General features: G+C 55.4%; 1 protein-coding gene across 2 annotated transcripts; it reads right to left on the reverse strand.

The window, feature by feature from the left end:
- Positions 1–434: 434 nt before the first annotated feature.
- LOC135422938 (glucagon receptor-like) lies at positions 435–7,180 on the reverse strand. 2 transcript variants are annotated; one of them, XM_064672579.1, is made up of 14 exons: positions 7,072–7,180; positions 6,210–6,358; positions 5,929–6,025; positions 5,517–5,624; positions 5,110–5,231; positions 4,882–4,988; positions 4,634–4,790; positions 3,759–3,918; positions 3,501–3,561; positions 3,262–3,331; positions 2,751–2,839; positions 2,437–2,575; positions 2,123–2,164; positions 435–2,026 (listed from the first exon to the last, which is right to left on the reverse strand). In XM_064672579.1, the coding sequence occupies exons 2-14, from the start codon at positions 6,330–6,332 to the stop codon at positions 1,955–1,957; spliced, it is 1,347 nt and encodes a 448-aa protein (XP_064528649.1). In that variant the 5' UTR covers positions 6,333–6,358; positions 7,072–7,180; the 3' UTR covers positions 435–1,954. The 2 variants fall into 2 exon arrangements, with proteins under 2 accessions (XP_064528649.1, XP_064528650.1); XM_064672580.1 differs by having other exon boundaries at positions 2,751–2,806; positions 6,210–7,180.
- Between the last annotated feature and the right edge of the window lie 10,543 nt (positions 7,181–17,723).

Below are 17,723 nucleotides of genomic sequence, written 5' to 3' on the forward strand. Positions count from 1 at the left end.
TGTTCACCTGGAGAAGAGAAGGCTCCAGGGAGACCTGAGAGCCCCTTCCAGGGCCTAAAGGGGCTCCAGGAGAGCTGGAGAGGGACTTGGGACAAGGGTCTGGAGGGACAGGCCAAGGGGGAATGGCTTCCCACTGACACAGGGCAGGGTTAGATGGGATATTGGGAAGAGATTCTTGGCTGTGAGGGTGGTGAGGCCCTGGCACAGGTTGCCCAGAGAAGCTGTGGCTGCCCCATCCCTGGAAGTGTTCAAGGCCAGGTTGGACAGGGCTTGGAGCAACCTGGGCTAGTGGAAGGTGTCCCTGCCCATGGCAGGGGTGGAAGGAGATGGTCTTTAAGGTCCCTTCCAACCCAAACCATTCTGGGATTCAGCTCTGGGTGCCCAAGAGCTGTGTCCCTCCCTCCCTCGGAGCAGACAGAAGCAGCAGGCTCTGCTTGCTGAAAAATAAACATTTATTTACATCTGAAAAGAGTTAATGTGTAAAATGGTCTCATGGGGGCTACATCAATCCAGGACAACTCCTGTGTGACTCCAGCATGGCACAACCTCTTTTGTTGGTGTGCTTGAGACAGCCTCTCTGTGAGACTCCCCCAGCCTGTCAGGGAAGGGGCAGGAGCTGGAGAACCTTCTGTGTCCATGTGCATGTGCTGGAGAGTCCCAGCTGCTTCCTCCAGCCTGGAGGGGCCTTTTTTGCAAGAGAAAGGAAGGAACCTGGTTAGGAACAAGTACTCGGGAGCATGTCTGTCCTGCTCCTGAGGGTAACAGCAAGGACCCAAGGTGATGGTGGTGACTGTGGCTGCTCCTGGCTCTTCCAGGAGAACACAGGACCAGGACAGGAGCTGGAAGGCAGGCATGTGCAGCCCCACTCAAATCACTCTGCCTCAGATGCCTCCCTTGCCAAGGCAGAGGTGTCAGTGCTCCTGAGCTTCCTGGGCTTCACAGGCTGCTTGGAGAGGGTGGGCTGATGCTTTGGCACCTCACAGGAAAGTGAACTCCCTGAGTCAGCCTTTTGCCACCAAAACAGAGCGTGGCTCCTGTCTGGGCCTGCCCAGCTCTCCCCCAGCAGAGGAGGGGGTGGTTGGGCTGGATTGGGATCCAGAAGGTTGGGCTTGGCTCCAGCTCCCGCAAGCTGCTACTCTCAAATCCTTCACTCCCTTGTGACTTTGAGGCTCCATCCTTGGCTCTGCCCACAGCAGGGGGGACCTGCTGCAGAAGGGGCTTGGAGAGGAGGAACCAAGCAGTGTGTGCAGCTGGAGAGCAGCGAGGAGGAGGTGGGTGCTGGAGCCACGTTCTGTGTCCGTGATGAGGATGGAGAGAAGGTGCAGAAGCAGCACCTCACTGAGAAGAGCTTCACAAGATGACCGTGGATGTCTGGGAGCTGTCAGGGGATTGGTGAGATGGTCCTTGGGTAGGACAAGGAGGGGAGGACAGGGATGCCTGTCCTGATGTGTTGGTGCCACAGGAGGGTTTGGGCAGAGGGGCAGCAGGTCCATGCAGCAGTGCCAGGCTGAACAAAGTCTCCCGTTCCCACTGCTGAGGGTCAGGCTCCCTCCAGCTGCCGTGATCCCCTCCCACATGTGCCTGGGCAGTGGGTGGGCAGGGGGTTCCCCTGCACACAGCTGGTGGGTGCTGGCAGGGGTTGCTGATGGTGCACAGGTGGTGGTAGGAAGCAGTTCCTGCTGCCCACGCAGCCCCCAAGCCCAGGCAAGGTGAGGCCCCCAAGGAGGCAACGATGCCTGGCAATGTCTGGGGTGCCCATCTCCCCCTTGGACCACAGTGGGGGGATGTCCCTTCCAGCAGCTCCAGTGTGGCACAGCCAAACGCTGGTCCCAGCCTGGACACCCCAGGTGGGCACTGCCCAGCACAGCTCCCCACAATCCCCCACCCTCCAGCTGGGCCCTCGTGCCCGTGGTGAACAGCAGCCCCTGTGCCCTGGCTCAGGGCAGTCACTGCATCACTGGGCACAGCAGAGCACTGGGTAGTCGAGCTTCCAGAGCTGCCACTTCTTCTTCATCTCAGACTTCACCTGACACGGAGGGGAGAAGGGGGGCTCGTCCCTGGCCATGCCCTCCCCGCAGGCAGAGGATGGGATGGGAAAGGCGGGAGGGAGACAGGTACATACCTCCTTGTTGGCAAAGCAGTACAGCACGGCCACCAGGAAACCCTGCAGGGAGAGCAGGGAGTGAGACCGCTGCCATCCCTCTCCTGGGGCTGGGGTGAGCTTAGACTCCCCCCAGACCATTTCTGGGTGCTTTTAGGGCTGAGGTCCCTCTGCCACCGCTGCCCCAAAGAGCACAGGAGGCACCGGGGCAGAGGGTGAGAGATGGGGTCCCCCACCCCATGGAGGCACCACGGGGAGAGCAAGCTGGAAGAGGCCCCCCCAGTTCTTGCTCCATTATGTGCTCAGAGCAAGGACGTGTCACACTCGTGCCTCACCTGGAAGGAGTTGAGGAAGAGGGTGAAGAACACCTTGATGTAGCGCAGGATGCCCGTGGTTTGCTCATCGGTGGCGAAGATGAAGACAACCTCATGGATACCGAAGAGAGGGATGAGGGTGAGGGTGGCTTTGGCCAGCCTGGAAGAGTGTAAAGGGATCCTAAATCTTCTAGTTAAAGTCAGGGTGGTCATTTAAGGACGTGAAGGGTGGAGGAGCAGGGTAGGGATGGAGGGGGAGGGGGAGGTGGATGTGGTGTTATCCCGGGCCCAGGGATGAGCCAGAGTGGCCACCCCCTCCCTCCTTCCCAGCTCACCGCAGCTTGTAGTCAGCGTAGCCCTTCTGGTTGGCTCGGAGCTTGGCCAGGATCACCTTGAGGATCCGCATGAAAATGAGCAGGTTGATCTGGGGAGGGGGAGACAGTGCAGGGGCACACAGAGCCCAGCACCCCCACCCCTCACAGCCCACCCTGGCCATGATATGCACCCTCAGGGCCTGCAGCAGATGGCACATCCTGTGCTGCCAAGGCTGCTGCTGCCCTTCCTCCCTTCCTGCCATCCCAAAATCCTGACCAGGAAGCATCAGGGACCACCCTCAGTCCCTTTCTCTGGAGTTAAACACTCTCCTTCCTGCACAGAGCCTGGGGGTTGGCAATTTGCTGGTAAAAAATCAACCCCGTGTCCATTTCCCTGATCCTTGGAGGCCAATCCACCTTCCTGCACTCTGGTGGGAGCTTCCCCCAGGGATCACAGCCCTGCCCAGGGCTGGGAGCCAGGGGCTGAGCTGCTGTTGTCCAAAAAGGCACAGGGGTAGCAGGTGTCCCCTACCAGGGAGGCAAGCAGGATGGGGATGCGGATGATCCACCAGTAAGCCATGTTCTCGTTCAGTGCCCAGCACCTGCCCAGGGAGACACGGAGAGCAGCACCATCAGCCCGTGCCAGGGGTGCAGGATGAGGCCAAGAGCTTTCCAGCCCCAGCCAGGTGGCTCAGGGACCTTGAGCAGCCTCTGTCCAGTCCCAGCCTGGAGCTGAGCATCCCTGAGGAACCCCCACCCATCCTCACTCACTCTGCATTCTCCTTCAAGTACTTGGCAGCCATCCAGGGCACCACGAACACCACGGGGGTCCCTGCAAGTCACACAGCAAACCCTGTAAAACCAAGCACCCTCCTGAGATTAGAAACCAGTCCCAGGGCAGGGGCACCGTGGGGACACCCAGGGTCAGCAGGGCCCCCACCCCACACCCTCCCGGGGCTGGTTTGGACCGTGGTGCCCCCCAGCACTGGGTACTGTGCCCTCCCCACCGCACACCCAGGTGGCCCCTACCCCAGCCCAGGTAGAGGTAGAGCCTGTAGTAATTCTTCTCGGAGAACACGGCCCCGATGAGCAGCTTGTAGAGGTAGATGGCTTCCACCAGGAACCAGTAGTGGTTGGCCAGGATGCAGTACTGCATCAGCACCTGCGCCACCCGGCACCCCAGCGCAGCCTGCCACAGGAGAGCCCCCGTGGGGCTGGCTGGGTGCCCACCCACAGCACCACGGGCACCCCGAGAGCTCCCCCATGGAATGCACAGGCACCCCAAAATGTTTTCCATCAGATGTACAGTGTTACACAGGCACCCCAGGTGCTCACCCACACGGGCACAGGTACCCTTGGGCTCACCCAGAGGGGGTGTGAGCACCTCAGAATCTCATCCATCAGGTGGATGGTCCTACACAGACACCCCAAGAGCTCACCCACGGGAGCACAGGTGCCCTGAGCTCACCCAGAGGCTGTATGGGCACCCTGAGAGCTCATCCCTCAGGTGCTGCACAGGCACCCCAAGCTCTCTGAGGGCTCAGCCACTGGGTGCACAGTCACCTCAAGAGCTCATCCCTCAGGAGCAGGGCACTGCACAGGCCCAGAGCTCTCTCATCAGGTGCACAGGTACCCCAAGGGGTACCCACAGGGGCATGGGCAGCACAGGCCCCCCAGAAGCCTGTCCACTGGGTGTATGAGCACCCAAGAACTTGCCTACCCACACACACAGGTACCCCAAGACCATCACCGGGTGCATGGGCAGCACCAGCACCCCAAGGGCTCACCCACCAACACAGGGCTGCACAGACACTGACACCCCCTGCTCCCCCCTCCCCGGGGGCAGGATCCCCACCCCACCTCCGGCCCAGCATTGATCGGGGTCCCCCCGGGGCAGCACTTGCCTCGTGGCTCAGCAGGTTCTCCCAGTCAGCCACCTGCAGCAGCTCCACGCCCCAGCGCCGCTCCAGCAGCGCGTCCTTCACCATCACCGAGGTCGCCCGCAGGCCAAAGGAGGCGAAAAGGTTGGCGTGGATGTAATTCCTGGTGCAGCGGAGGTTCCTGCCGAGCGCCAGGGGTCAGGCAGGGCACCTCTGGGCTCAGCTGTCACCAGCTGGCAGGGACCAGGGCCGTGTCCCCCCAGCTCTCCCACCTGAAGACGGTGAGGACGAGCAGGGCAGAGATGAGAGTGAGGAGTGACAGCGAGTACCCCACGGTGTAGAGCACCTTGAAGCTCACCATCAGCCTGTGGGCACCCTCCTGCAGGGAGCACAGCACCCTGAGCCGGGTGGGCAGCACCTGACGAGTGGTTGGGGCGCCTGTCCCTCCCTGGCCAGGGTGCCCTGTCCATCTCTGCCCAGTGCCTGGGCCAGGGTCCCACCTCCTCAGCGGTGACCTCCATCTCCTCCTCGCACTGTGAGTAGTCCCTCCAGGGCTGGCTGCCATTCACCATCACCCACTGCCCGTCGGCACCGCACCGGCGACTCACCAGCCCGTGTTTCACTGCGGACACAAAGCACCAGCACGTTCCCCTTGGGCTCCCCCAAACCCCTCTCCTGGGATGATAGGTCAGACCCTGCTCAGCCCCAAAGACCCTCTTCCAGGGCAGGCATGAGCAGGGCATAAGCTGGCTGTGCTCTGTGCTCTGTGCCCCAAGTGTCCCCTTACTCCAGGTGTGCTTGTGGGTCTCCCCCATCATCAGGCAGGAGGGGAACCCTGAGAGCCTCTCCCCCCCAGCTCAGCTCTGCTCTGGCTCCCAGGGGTGGGATGGCAGAAGGGGATCCTCACCTTTCTCAAACCAGGGCAGGTAGAAGGGGCAGGAGACGTTCACAGCGGTGCCAGGGCTCCCGTCGGGCCAGCAGGCATACATGTCGAATGTCCGGTTGCAGAACAGCCCTTGCAATGGCAGTGAGGGGGAAAAAGCTGATTGTCAGATGCTGCCAGCATGGCCACATCCAGCCCTGCCATCCCAGCACCTCTGAGGGGGCTGGTGTCACCCTGAAGGGGCCGTGGTACCCCACACCAGCCTTGGACTCCCCTGGGCATTCCAGCCCTGGGCATCCCATCTGAGATATGGAGATCCTTGTCAGTCCTCCTGCTCATGAGGGTGACCAGCACAGAGGATGCTGGAGGAGGGATAAAGCCCAGCCCTGGCTCTGTGTCCCCTGTGTCTGATGCTGAGCTGGGCACGGCTGGGTACCTGCGGGGTAGGGCTCGCTCGCCATCCTCCTCAGACACTCGTCACGGTACCGCAGCCACTCCTCAAAGGTCTTCTCCAGCACCTTGGCCCCGCCGTGCTGCAAGTCCAGAGCTGAGTCAGAGCCTCCTGCCCCACCACCTGCATCCCCCCGCAAACTACTGTGTGCTGCATCCTCGGGATGGGCAGGGACACAGGACAGAGGCAGGATGGAGCCTGCTGGCTGTGGGTCAGAGGCTGGCAGTGCCAACCCTGCTGCCCCGTGGCCCCAGCTCGGCCCTCACCGGCACGGAGAACAGGCACATCCAGGCGAGTTGGACAAGGCTCCCAAGGCATCCAGATCCAAGCATGTCCCTCATGGCTGCTCCCACCAGCCTGCAACCAGTGCTCCCAGTGCCGAGGTGCATCTCAGGCTGAGCTGGGGACCCGGATCCTGGGGGAGAGGTGGAGGAATGAGCATGGCTCAGCTCTGCTGGCCACCCACACCAGTGTGGAGGAGGAGATGTGCTTCTCCTCAGGCAGCAGAGAAGATCCTGGGCATGTCCCGGGCTGCCACAGCCCCGGATCACTTCCCTACTGGAGACAAAGCCTCGGGGAGTGCCAGGCAGAGTAGCCGGGCTGTAACTGGATCACACCTCTTGGATGAGCCTTGCCAGCTTCTACCCATCACTGCCGGCCCCGGGCTGCGACGGTGAAACCGCAGGGGAGCAAAAGCCACCGTGACAGCCCCAGTGCCACCGCTGCCACCCCAGCAGGTGGCACTGGGTGACCCGGGAAGGGGCCATGGCTCCAGGGCCAGGAGTCAGGGAGTCCTCTCCAGGGGTTCCCCGGGACACCCTTGCCCCGCTACCGGCCAGAGGATGGGACGGCCCAAACCGGCTGCTCCCCATCCCCTCCCGCCCCGATCCTGCTCGCAGAGACCCCTCGCAGCCCAGCCGGGGGGTTCGGGGGCAGGAGGAGCACAGTCCCCCCCGGGGCTCCCCGGTCCTCCCCATCGCTCCAGGCTGGACGACCCCAGCCCGGGCCCCGCTTCCAGCACGGACCCGCCGGTCCGTGTCCCCCTGAGGATCCCCCTCAGGTCCCGCTCGGTGCCTGCGGGGGTCCCGATGCTCCGCCGGGGCTGCGCCGCTTCCTCCGCCCGCTTACCCGGCTCCGCGGTACCGGCAGCCCGGGCAGTCCCGGTGTCACGGTATTCCCAGGATTACCGGCAGCTGGTACGGTGTTCCCGGTATTACCGACAGCACCGGTGTTCCCGGTGTTTCTGGCAGCCCTGCAGCCCCGGTGTTCCCGTTGTTCCCAGTGTTCCTGGTATTCCCGACGTTCCCGGTGTTTCTGGCAGCCCTGCAGCCCCAGCGTTCCCGTTGTTCCCGGTGTTCCCGGTATTCCCGGTGTTCCCGGTGTCACGAGCAGACCCCGCTCCGCGAGGTGAACGCGGCGGCGACCGAGCGGTGTCTGCGGCGGAGCCACCTCCTGCCAGCGCCGTGCCCCGACCGGAGGGGGAGTTTCGGGGGGGGCTTCGGGGGGTTTAGGGGGGAGTTTGGGGGCGGCACCGCCCCCGGGGGCTCGGGCCGCCCCGAGGGGATCCGCGGGGTCCCGGTGCCGCTGCCCCCGCGCCTACGGAGCTCCGGCACCGACCCACGGAGCCCCCGTGCATCGCACAGGAACGGGGACAGGGATCCAGGTCCAGCCCCATCCCGAGTCCCCTCAGAATGACAGGAGAACAGGGATGGGGGTCCAGGTCCAGCCCAGCTGAGGGTTCCTATTTGCATGACATGGGGACAGGGATGGGGGTCCAGCCCTCAAACGATGGTCACAGGGATCAGCCCAAGGGTCCGGACTCCTCCAGTCTCGCCCAGAGCCCTGTCCTCCCCATCATGCAGCCCCAGGGAGAGTCACGGGGGTCCTTCACCTTCCAGACTTGGTGCCCCTCTGGCTGTTCCCCGGGCTGTGTTGTGAGGTGCTGGCACAGTGACAGCCCCTGTGCAGGCAGGGTGGGCTCTGGGGCCACGCTCTCCTGGGGACAATACTGGATCCAGCACAGCCCATGGCTCCCATCATCCATCCAGGGAAACCTCAAGGGCAGGGACAAGCCGTGGGACAAGCCTGGTGGTCCTGGTCACATCCTGGGGAGGGAGTGGGTCTCTGCTGACCCACTACCACAGGCAGAGCTGGGGAAGGTGGTTTTCCCTCAGTGGAGCAGGTGGGGGAGATTCCTCTGGGGACCCCCAAATACCAGCAGCCCCTCTGGGCTCCCACCTTCCCTCCAGTGCAGCCATGCTCCCCTCCACCCCTGCACGCTGGTGCTGGCCCTGCCCTGCAGCACAATGCCACGTTCATACCTCAAAACTGCCTGAATGCACCAGAAAATGCATTTATTTTGCAAAAATAATGCTCTTTGCCTCAAAACTGCTGCAGTGGGCTCAGAGCAGACACACGAGTCAGATGGATGAGGAGTCACATCTGTTGCTCCAGCCATGCAAGCGTTGTCTGGTTATTCCAAGTGACAAATAATGCATTTTGGAGTAGCCCAGGGTAATGATTTGCTGTTTGGGGGGAAAACAAGCCCTCAGGTACCTCCTTCAGCATAAGCCAGCACTGGGGGGTTTGCTCATTAGCAGATTATGGACTTGGGACAAGGGCCTGGGAAGGGGACAAAGGGGAATGGCTTCCCACTGACACAGAGCAGGGATGGGATATTGGGAAAAAGTTCTTCCCTGTGAGGGTGGGGAGGCCCTGGCACAGGCTGCCCAGAGAAGCTGTGGCTGCCCCATCCCTGGAGGTGTCCAAGGCCAGGTTGGATGGGGTTTGGAGCAACCTGGGCTGGTGGAAGGTGTCCTGCCCATGGCAGGGGGTGGAATGAGATGAGCTTTAAGGTCCCTTCCAACCCAAACCATTCCATGATTCTATGATAACTTTATCCTGTGGCACCTGTGGAGGATGATTCCAGCCATGTCCCTCTTCCCAGACCCAGACATCCTACATCTTCACCCCAAAGAAATCCCTGTGTTCCTATTAGATGTGAATCCACCTAATACCAGCAGGAGCATGGGGTGGGCTCATCTCACAGGGATGCTGGATTTGGAGGACAGCCCAGGGCTGCAGCATGTGGGTGCAATTCCCGAGGGAGGGATCACAGTCCCCCAGACACCACCCTCCCAAACAGCACCAGGGCAGAGGGTCCATCTGGGTGGGATTTTCTCACTGGTCCTTTGAATGGGAACATGAGGAACAAGCTGTTCCTCTCCACATTGATGAACCTCAGACAGGGTCTCCATAGCGACTGCAGCACTTGCAGCTCAGCTGGGGCCAAATCCTGATCCATAGGGTGCTGCAGAGCCAGCTGTGAGCATGGGAGGGGACTGGGACAGCCCTCTGTGCTCCAGGAGCTGCTCTTCTGCCAGGGTGGGTTTGGGACACAGCTGACACTGAGGAGGCACAAGTGACAAATTTATGTGTTAAAGGTGTAGGGTTCATCATTGGAATTGGGAAAATCACCCCACAATGGTCTCATGCTTTGAAGGTGTTGGTGCCTCTTAGGCAACTTGAGAGCTGCAGGGGGCTCAGGAAGGGAAGAGCATCTTCCAGGGTCCTCCAGCATGGAATCATGGAATTGTTTCGGTTGGAAAAGCCCTCTAAGGTCATTGAGTCCAACTGTTAACTCAGCAGTGCCAAGGCCACCACTAAACCAAGTGTCACATCTACTTGTTTTTTGAACACTTCCAGGGATGGGGACCCCATCACTGCTCTGGCGAGCCTGTGCCAGTGCCTGACCACCTTTTCAGTGAAGAAATTTTCCTAAATATCCAATCTAAACCTTTCCTGGTACAATTTGAGGCTGTTTTCTCTGGTCCTGTCGCCTGTTACCTGGGAGAAAAGTCAGTGTCACCATGGGCTAGACATTGAATCAGACAACCCCACAGGGCTAAGTCCCTTCCTCGAAGGACCATTACTAGCAGAAACACCTCCTGAAGGCAGATTTCACTTTATCTATCCGTTATTAATGGGGAAATCCATCCGTGAGTATTCTTGCAGGCTCTGCTAATCAAGCTGCTTTTCTCCCCGTGCAGAAGCAATTCGCAGAACGGAAACGCTCATCAACACATCCTGACCTGCAATTATTCAGTGAACTTCTCAGAAAAGCCTGTCTGAGCAGTTACCAGGTAGAGAAATCCATCAGCATGTGAATGCCCCGGAACCAGCGTGAGGAGGGGCAGGGCTCAGCGCCGCCGATCGATTCAGCAACATTTTCTGATCCACCGGGAGGCTGCTGGGAGGTCAAGGGCACCAAAGACTTGTGGAGATGCTAAAAAACGAAGTGTTTTTAATATATTTAATATCAGCAGATGGTGCTGTTTAAGGTTACTGCAAAAGTGCAGCCTGATGAGATGCAGACCCACAGGAGCACGGAGCTGTTTGCCCTGGGATTTCCTCTTTTTGGAAGCTGCTCCCTGCAACTCAGAAAAATCTGTTTCCTGCTTGGAACCTCTCTGATGCAGGAGAAAAATGACCCCAAGCTGTGCCCAGCCACAAAGTGCTTCCTATTTCTGCAGGGCAGAGAGTTGGGATGAGTCTCTCTCCTGAGACAGAGCGACAGGGACATCACCTTCTGGGGGACACTGAGTCACTCCAGCATCATTGTGGGGCTGGACCACCCCAACTCACCTCCAGATTTCTGCCTTGAGGTTATTCCTGTAAAGACCATGAGAAATGTTATGTTGAGTGTTCCATTATGTGACTGAGCATCTGTCTGATGACCACAATATGATTATAAAGTCAGCCTGTCATGACAATGTCAACATAGCCAGAAACCAGGCAAACACTGCTGCCAGCCTACCCAATATGACCAGTTAGATTCTGTAGGGAATCAGCTGCTTGGACATTTATTCCCGAAAAATGTTGGTTTTTAGGAGATACTGAGAGACAAATGGCTTCAGAGGGACAGAGAGAGATGCTGTTTTGAGTCAAAAATGAAAAAGCTTGCAAGTCACGTCCCAGGAGGTGCCTTGGAGGGTGGCCCCAGCCAGCACCTTGCAGGGATTGTACAACACCCAGAGCTCTGAGCTTGGGGTTTTGCACAGTGTTTGCAGGATAGGAGCATCCATTTCCATCCCATTTCCATCCCATTTCCATCCTGTTTCCATCCCCTCAGGAGATGACAGCCAGGGACCCCACTCCATCACACTGCTCCATAGCAAAGGTCACTTCCAAGCTGCTGTTCCCTGTGATCAATGACTGTTCCCAGCTAACAATGGCACATTGGATTTGGCACTGACTCAGAGGCAGCTGCTGTCCCTCCAGTGAGCCCCTGGGCACCAGGGCTGTGAGTCTGCATTCAAAGTCTCTTTGGTTTCCACTGGGGCATTCTCACCTAATTCAAGCTGGAAGGCTTCAATGATAAGATCAAGAGCTTCTCTGAACATCATCTATATTCACATCCTGCCCCAGGGCTGGACTCTTTGTACCCATACTCTGCTGAAGGGCACAGCTTCCCCTCTTCCATATGTAAAGCCTTGGCAGGCAGTACAGCATCCATATAACCCCGGGACCTGGAATTCAAGGGCAAATAAAGGGATGCATCTTTTATGTCCTCCCTGCCTAGGAGGAGCTTCTGGTTGAAACTTCTTCTCTTACCACCTATTTAAGAAGATTTTGGCTTTATCTGTAGCCAGCTCTGGGGCCCCCAGCACAAGAAAAACCTGGCTGGAGCTGCTGGAATGAGTCCAGAGGAGGCCAAGGAGATGTTCCAAGGGCTGGAGCCCCTCTGCTCTGGAGCCAGGCTGGGAGAGCTGGGGGGGTTCACCTGGAGAAGAGAAGGCTCCAGGGAGACCTGAGAGCCCCTTCCAGGGCCTAAAGGGGCTCCAGGAGAGCTGGAGAGGGACTGGGGACAAGGGATGGAGGGATAGATCAAGGGGGAATGGCTTCCCACTGCCAGAGGGCAGGGTTAGACGGGATATTGGGGAGAAATTCTTCCCTGGGAGGGTGGTGAGGCCCTGGCACAGGCTGCCCAGAGAAGCTGTGGCTGCCCCATCCCTGGAAGTGTCCAAGGCCAGGTTGGACGGGGCTTGGAGCAACCTGGGCTAGTGGAAGGTGTCCCTGCCCATGGCAGGGGGTGGAACTGGATGGTCTTTAAGGTCCCTTCCAGCCCAAACCAGTCTGGGATTTGGTGATCTATCCATTGCCTGCCTTTTTTGCTGCCCAGACTGGCTGGCTCCAGCCACATCAGCATCTCCCCTGCTGGTGTGGAAATAAGGGTGGCCAACACCTTCCTGTGGGGGTGTGATGGATGAGGGGATGGGGACGAGGGTGGGAACGGGGATGGAGCTGTGCTTTGTTTTGCACCCAGCTTCATTTACAGCCCCGTGGTGGAACTCCAGATGACTTTCCAAAGCTGAAACACGGCCCTGAAGGTGACTTGTAAAAATCCCACTGTTCCGCTGATCCACAGGAAAAATGAACCCAGAAGTTTCCTCCCAATGAATCGATACTCAATAAAATATTTGGCAGGGACTGTCCCCTGCAGCCACCACAGGGCTTGGGCAATTTCCTGTATCTTCACTTCCATATAAAAAATGAATAATAATTTTATATATATATTATATATATAGTATAATATAATTATATTATATTATATTATATATATAATTATATATATAATTATATATATATAATTATATTATATATATACACCTATAAATAATAATATAAACAAACATATAAATAAATAATATATATATTAATAATATTAGTATAAATATATATTTTATATACTTATATATAAATATATATTTATAATATATATTTAATATAAATAGAATATATAAATATATAAACATAAATAAATGTAATATAAATATAATTATAATATAAATAGTATAAATAAACATATAAAAAATAAACCAATAAATGTAATTTAGCTTAATCACCATTAAAGTGTGCACAGTCAGTGTTAACCCCAGGTGTAAATCACTGAAGGGCAGCTTCATCAGAGCCTCCCACTGGCTATTTATGTGCTCACAGTTTGGGGAGGAGGGAGGTTGGTCCCTAAGATTTCCAAGGGGAAGCTGGGCAGCCTGGAAGATCTCCTCTGCTACTTGCCAAAACACATTTAAAGTTGTTCTGAGGAAGAGAGGGTTCAGTCCTGCCTGTGAATGCTCAGCCCATGCTGCTGCATCCCAGCTCCTCCCAGTCTGGGGGCATCTCCAACCACCCCTGTGCAAGCAGAGAAGAGAAGGGGAACATCCTCTGTGGGGTCTGTGGTAGGAGAACTTTAGTGTGCCCCAAGACTGGGGTGCTCTCCAGCTCTTCTGAGAACAGACATATTTTCTGTACCTTTGACATCCTGTTTTGTAAAACCGAGGGATTAAGAAGTTGCCTTGTCCTGCAGTGGGTTGTGGGTCCTTCCCAGCCTTCCAGCTGTCCCAAATGTTGGATGTTTGCCACCTCATGGCACTGTGTGATGGATGGAAATGTATTTTTACCCTGGACTGCAATTGTCGGGGCTCTGTTGTGCTCAGCAAAGCGTTCAAGTCACTCGGATCTGCCAGGGGAGAGACGTGCTCTGCATTTCCCTCTTGTCAGCACATCTGAAAAGGCTCTGAAAAAACTACTCTGAGGCTTCCAACCCCTCTCGTGGTAACATGGCTTAGAGCTGGGAAAAAGGAGGCATCAAGAGTGCAAGTGCTGTGCTCTGTCATGGGGCAGGACGTTCCAGGAGGGACTGAGGGATGCTGGAAGCCCATTCACAGGAGGAGATGTCAGGATGCAGCTTCTCCAGCATTATTTCATGGGAATTGCCCGAAGCCCACAAGTTTGGGAGATGCTGTATCACAGCACTCTTAGCTGTTTACCTTCAGCTTGCTGGGAAAGCTCCCTCCTCCCCCTCACTTTGGGGAAAAAGCAGCTCCCTGGTTTCTTAGCTCCTTGCACGTGTTCCAGCAGGAGCTTCCTAACTAGCTGGTGGAGCAGGAGGATCTGAGGCTGGGTAGAAGCCTGGAGGTAGCAGAGCAGCTGCTGCTCTTCTCATGGTGTTTGCAGGGAGATGCTTCTCTGCTCAAACACAGCTCTCCTTGGAGGCTCAAACAGGAGTGACAGAATCATGGAATGGTTTGGGTTGGAAGGGACTTTGAAGCTCATCTCCTTCCACCCCCTGCCATGGGCTGGGACACCTTCCACTAGCCCAGGTTGCTCCAAGCCCCATCCAACCTGGCCTTGGACACTTCCAGGGATGGGGCAACCACAGCTTCTCTGGGCAACCTGTGCCAGGGCCTCAGCACACCCTGTAGTTCTGGGCTCGTCCTGGCATCAGTTTTCTCTGTGTGTACAAAATCTTCACAAAAACACGGGGGTTTGTGTGTTGTATCTAAAGCTATCAATAGATGCCACAAGCTTGGCTGAAAACACCCAGTCGATCTTTGTGGCAGCCAGAACTGCCCGTGGGTGACTTTCCTTCTGACAATAATAAAAAAGCTGCTTAATCAGTACAAAAAAGTCAAGACTGTGTAGTCCCTGGTCATTGCTCCCTGCACACACACTCCTGTTCCTGCTGTTGCAGGGAAGCTCTCTGGGAGCAGCAGTTTGGACCACACACCTTCTGCCTCAGCAGCTTCTGTCTTCTCCATAGAACAGAGATTTTTAGCTCTCAAAGCACCTGAGCTCCTTCTGCTGGGCATCCCCAGCTCTAGGGGCTCACATGAGGGTGCTGCACAGAGCAGAGCACCCACCTGTAGGGATGGGCTTTTATCAAACCATCTGCTGATGAGGTGCAGGCAGACATCACCCCAACTCCTGCTCTGCAGCCTTCCCACCCTGGAGCCCATCCTCCTGCAATTCCATAGGCTTTGGACTCAGTTTTGAGGAGTATTCACTTCTCTTTTAGTTAGTGAAACTTAAAGCTGAGTCCTGGGCTTGCTGGCAGTGTGATATGTTTTCTGGAGCTCCTGTAAAGAGAGATTTCTGGCCGTACTTGTCATCTCTGCTCACAAAGATGCACAGACATCTTCATCAGGAGTGTTTTTCTGACGTGACCAGAGATTTTTGAACAGCTTAACAACCAATGGAGGCACCCAGCCTGCAAAGAAAACAATATCTATATCCTGCTCAGGCAGCCAGAGATCCTCATTGCTGAACTAAGGGGGGATGATAATTCCTCAAATCCCATAATAACTGCAGTGCAATAGCTTTTGCTTGGAGGTTATAACATCTTCAGGCAGGGGCAGTCAGCACAGCTGAGGCACAGGGAGTTGCTGGGAGTGATGCTGAGTTCATCCAGGCCTCCTCTGGAATCAATTCCACAGCTGAGAGTAGTTTTGCAACAGAATAAGGTGGTTACAAGGAAGGGGTTATTTCCAGGTGTGACCCTGCTGGTCTCCTCGTGATCATGCCTGGCTTGCTCTGGCTGGGATTCCTGCCAGGAGATGCAGCTGGATTCAGGGATCCCTTTGGCTTTGCTGGGAGCTCCATGGGAGGACTCAGCAGTGCCATCCCCTCCCTGGGCACTGGCACTCACCTGCCTGCAGGTAAGAGCATTACTTGGGTTGCAAAATCTTCTGCCAGCCTTGCTGTGCCCAGCACCCCTTCCACTCCCTCTTGCTCACCAGTCCCTGCCCAAAGCCCCTCCATCACTTCCACTCCAAACATTTCCTTGACACAAGCCTATTTTTAGGTGTTTTGAACACAAACCAACTCCCCTCACCTTTTAACAGAGCAACATTTAATTCTGCTGCTGAGATAACAGGTTTCTGTCAGCACAGAGACATAAAATTCCCAGACTGGCCCAGCCCCAAAGTCTTTTTATCCAAGACTCCCACTCCCCCCTGAGAGCTGAGACTCAGAGAGGGCTGAAAACTAGGCAAAGGTGGTACCTCCAAAGATAAGGCAATATTAGGGATAATCCTGGAAGGAGTATCATTTTCACTCACTTATGTCCCTAGTTTTGATGGTGGTGCCCAAATGCTGATTACAATCAATTATTGCAGATATAAAACACTTAACAAAGTGTTAAGGGGGGAAATCCTCTGGAGTTGTACTTAAGCCTACACATTCTCATGCAGTGGACGTGGCACTTGGGGACATGGTTTAGTGGTGGCCTTGGCAGTGCTGGGGGAATGGTTGGAGTCAATGATCTTAGAGGGCTTTTTCACCCTTAATGATCCTGTGATTGCAATTAGTTAAATAAGGGGGCTGGGCCAAGATTGGAGCCTGGAGAAGAGAACCTTGCCCAGGAGGGCTTGACTCACCCTTGTGCTGTGCAGGGCTCGAGCTCCTCACCCAGGACAGCAACATTTTCTTGGTGATCCTTAGCAAAAAGGGTAAAATTGGGTGCCTGTGACAGTGTCCTTCCAAGCCTGCTTTGACTCTATCCTTGTCACCTTGGCTTGTTGTTCTCCTTTCCCTCCAGGTAGGCCAAGAATCAAAATGTTGGTGAAAAACATCCCACACCATCTCATGATCCATGTGGGTCCCTCCCAACTCAGGATGTGCAATACAAAACCAGTGATTTTTGGATCCTTTTGCATTGTAATGACTTTTTGCTGGACTTTTTGCTCCCAGGGACACCGGAGGGCTGTGTTGGCTACAAACCAACCTGTGCTATGCCACTGAAATGGGACACCCAGAAATTAGGCAGATTCTGGGAAATCAGCACTTAGTGCTGGTTTTGGGTGGATCAAATGGTGCTTTGCTTTGCAGGGAGCTAGTGGAGGCTGGGAATATAATCTTGTTTTTCACTGCATGTAAGTGAGAACCCAATCTCCTCTGACTTGTCAGACAGACTGAGATGGATCTGGAAATCTACTTGCTCGGGGGTGCTTTTTCATCTTAAGTAGCTTCTCTTGCCTCTCTCCTGAGTGATTAAAGGGCAGCTGTTGATTTATTACCCCTTCTGCTTGATACATGGGCTGTGGCTTATCCTGGGTACCAGCTCCTCTCAAATGCCACCTCTTTAACAGGGAGCGTTGCTCTGCAGTGTAATTACAGGGAACGTGATGTTCCTGGATATTTTGCTTCCCAGACCTTCAGATTTCCCCAGGTTCCTCAGCACAAACAGCACTTCACCTTCCCCTAAGGATCCCCAGCCATTTCCCCTCCTCCTGGAAGCTGTTGTTTTCCCTTCCTCATTTCTGGGCTGATGAGGTTAATGTTAAATAATGTTAAATACAGTGGGAAGGAAGAAGTTTGCTCCCGAAACTCTCCAAAGACCAAGGAATCTCCAAGCTGAGCCAGCCCTTCAGCAGCAAACAGAACCTCAGGTCCTGTGGATGAGGAAACATATGGTGCAGGCCAGGGATGAAAATAGATTTTTGGTGAAAATTAATCCATCCCAGATGGGAAATAGGGGAGGCTCGGATTGGAAGAGCAAAAAATTGGTGCCCACCTTGCAAGTAAAGGCCAGACAGGGATGCAAAAAGGTGTATGACAACTCCATGTACCAACCAAATTAAAACCTCATAATTTCCTACCCTGTATTTTTTTTTTTTTTGCACCAGGCCCCCTCTGAGCAAATGGCTCTGTGAGATTCCCTTCCCAATCTCTCAAGCTATTTGTAAAGCTGATATCTCTTCTAACAGGCAGCTTGGGAAACAACCCAGCAGAAACAGGTCATATTTTCTCCACCATTGTGACCACTCTCATTTTTTTCACAGTATGTAAAAGGTGACCTGGAATATATTGAAGTGTACAGAAGATTCACATGAGGGTTTTTCTGGGATGCAAAAGAAGCCTGAGGACTTATAACCCTTTTTTTTTTCCCCAACAGGGAGGCCACAGATGACTGTTTTCTGATTTTTGTGCCTGAAGATTCT

The sequence above is a fragment of the Pseudopipra pipra genome, chromosome 16 (assembly GCF_036250125.1).
Source record: "Pseudopipra pipra isolate bDixPip1 chromosome 16, bDixPip1.hap1, whole genome shotgun sequence".
NCBI classification, from domain to species: domain Eukaryota; kingdom Metazoa; phylum Chordata; class Aves; order Passeriformes; family Pipridae; genus Pseudopipra; species Pseudopipra pipra.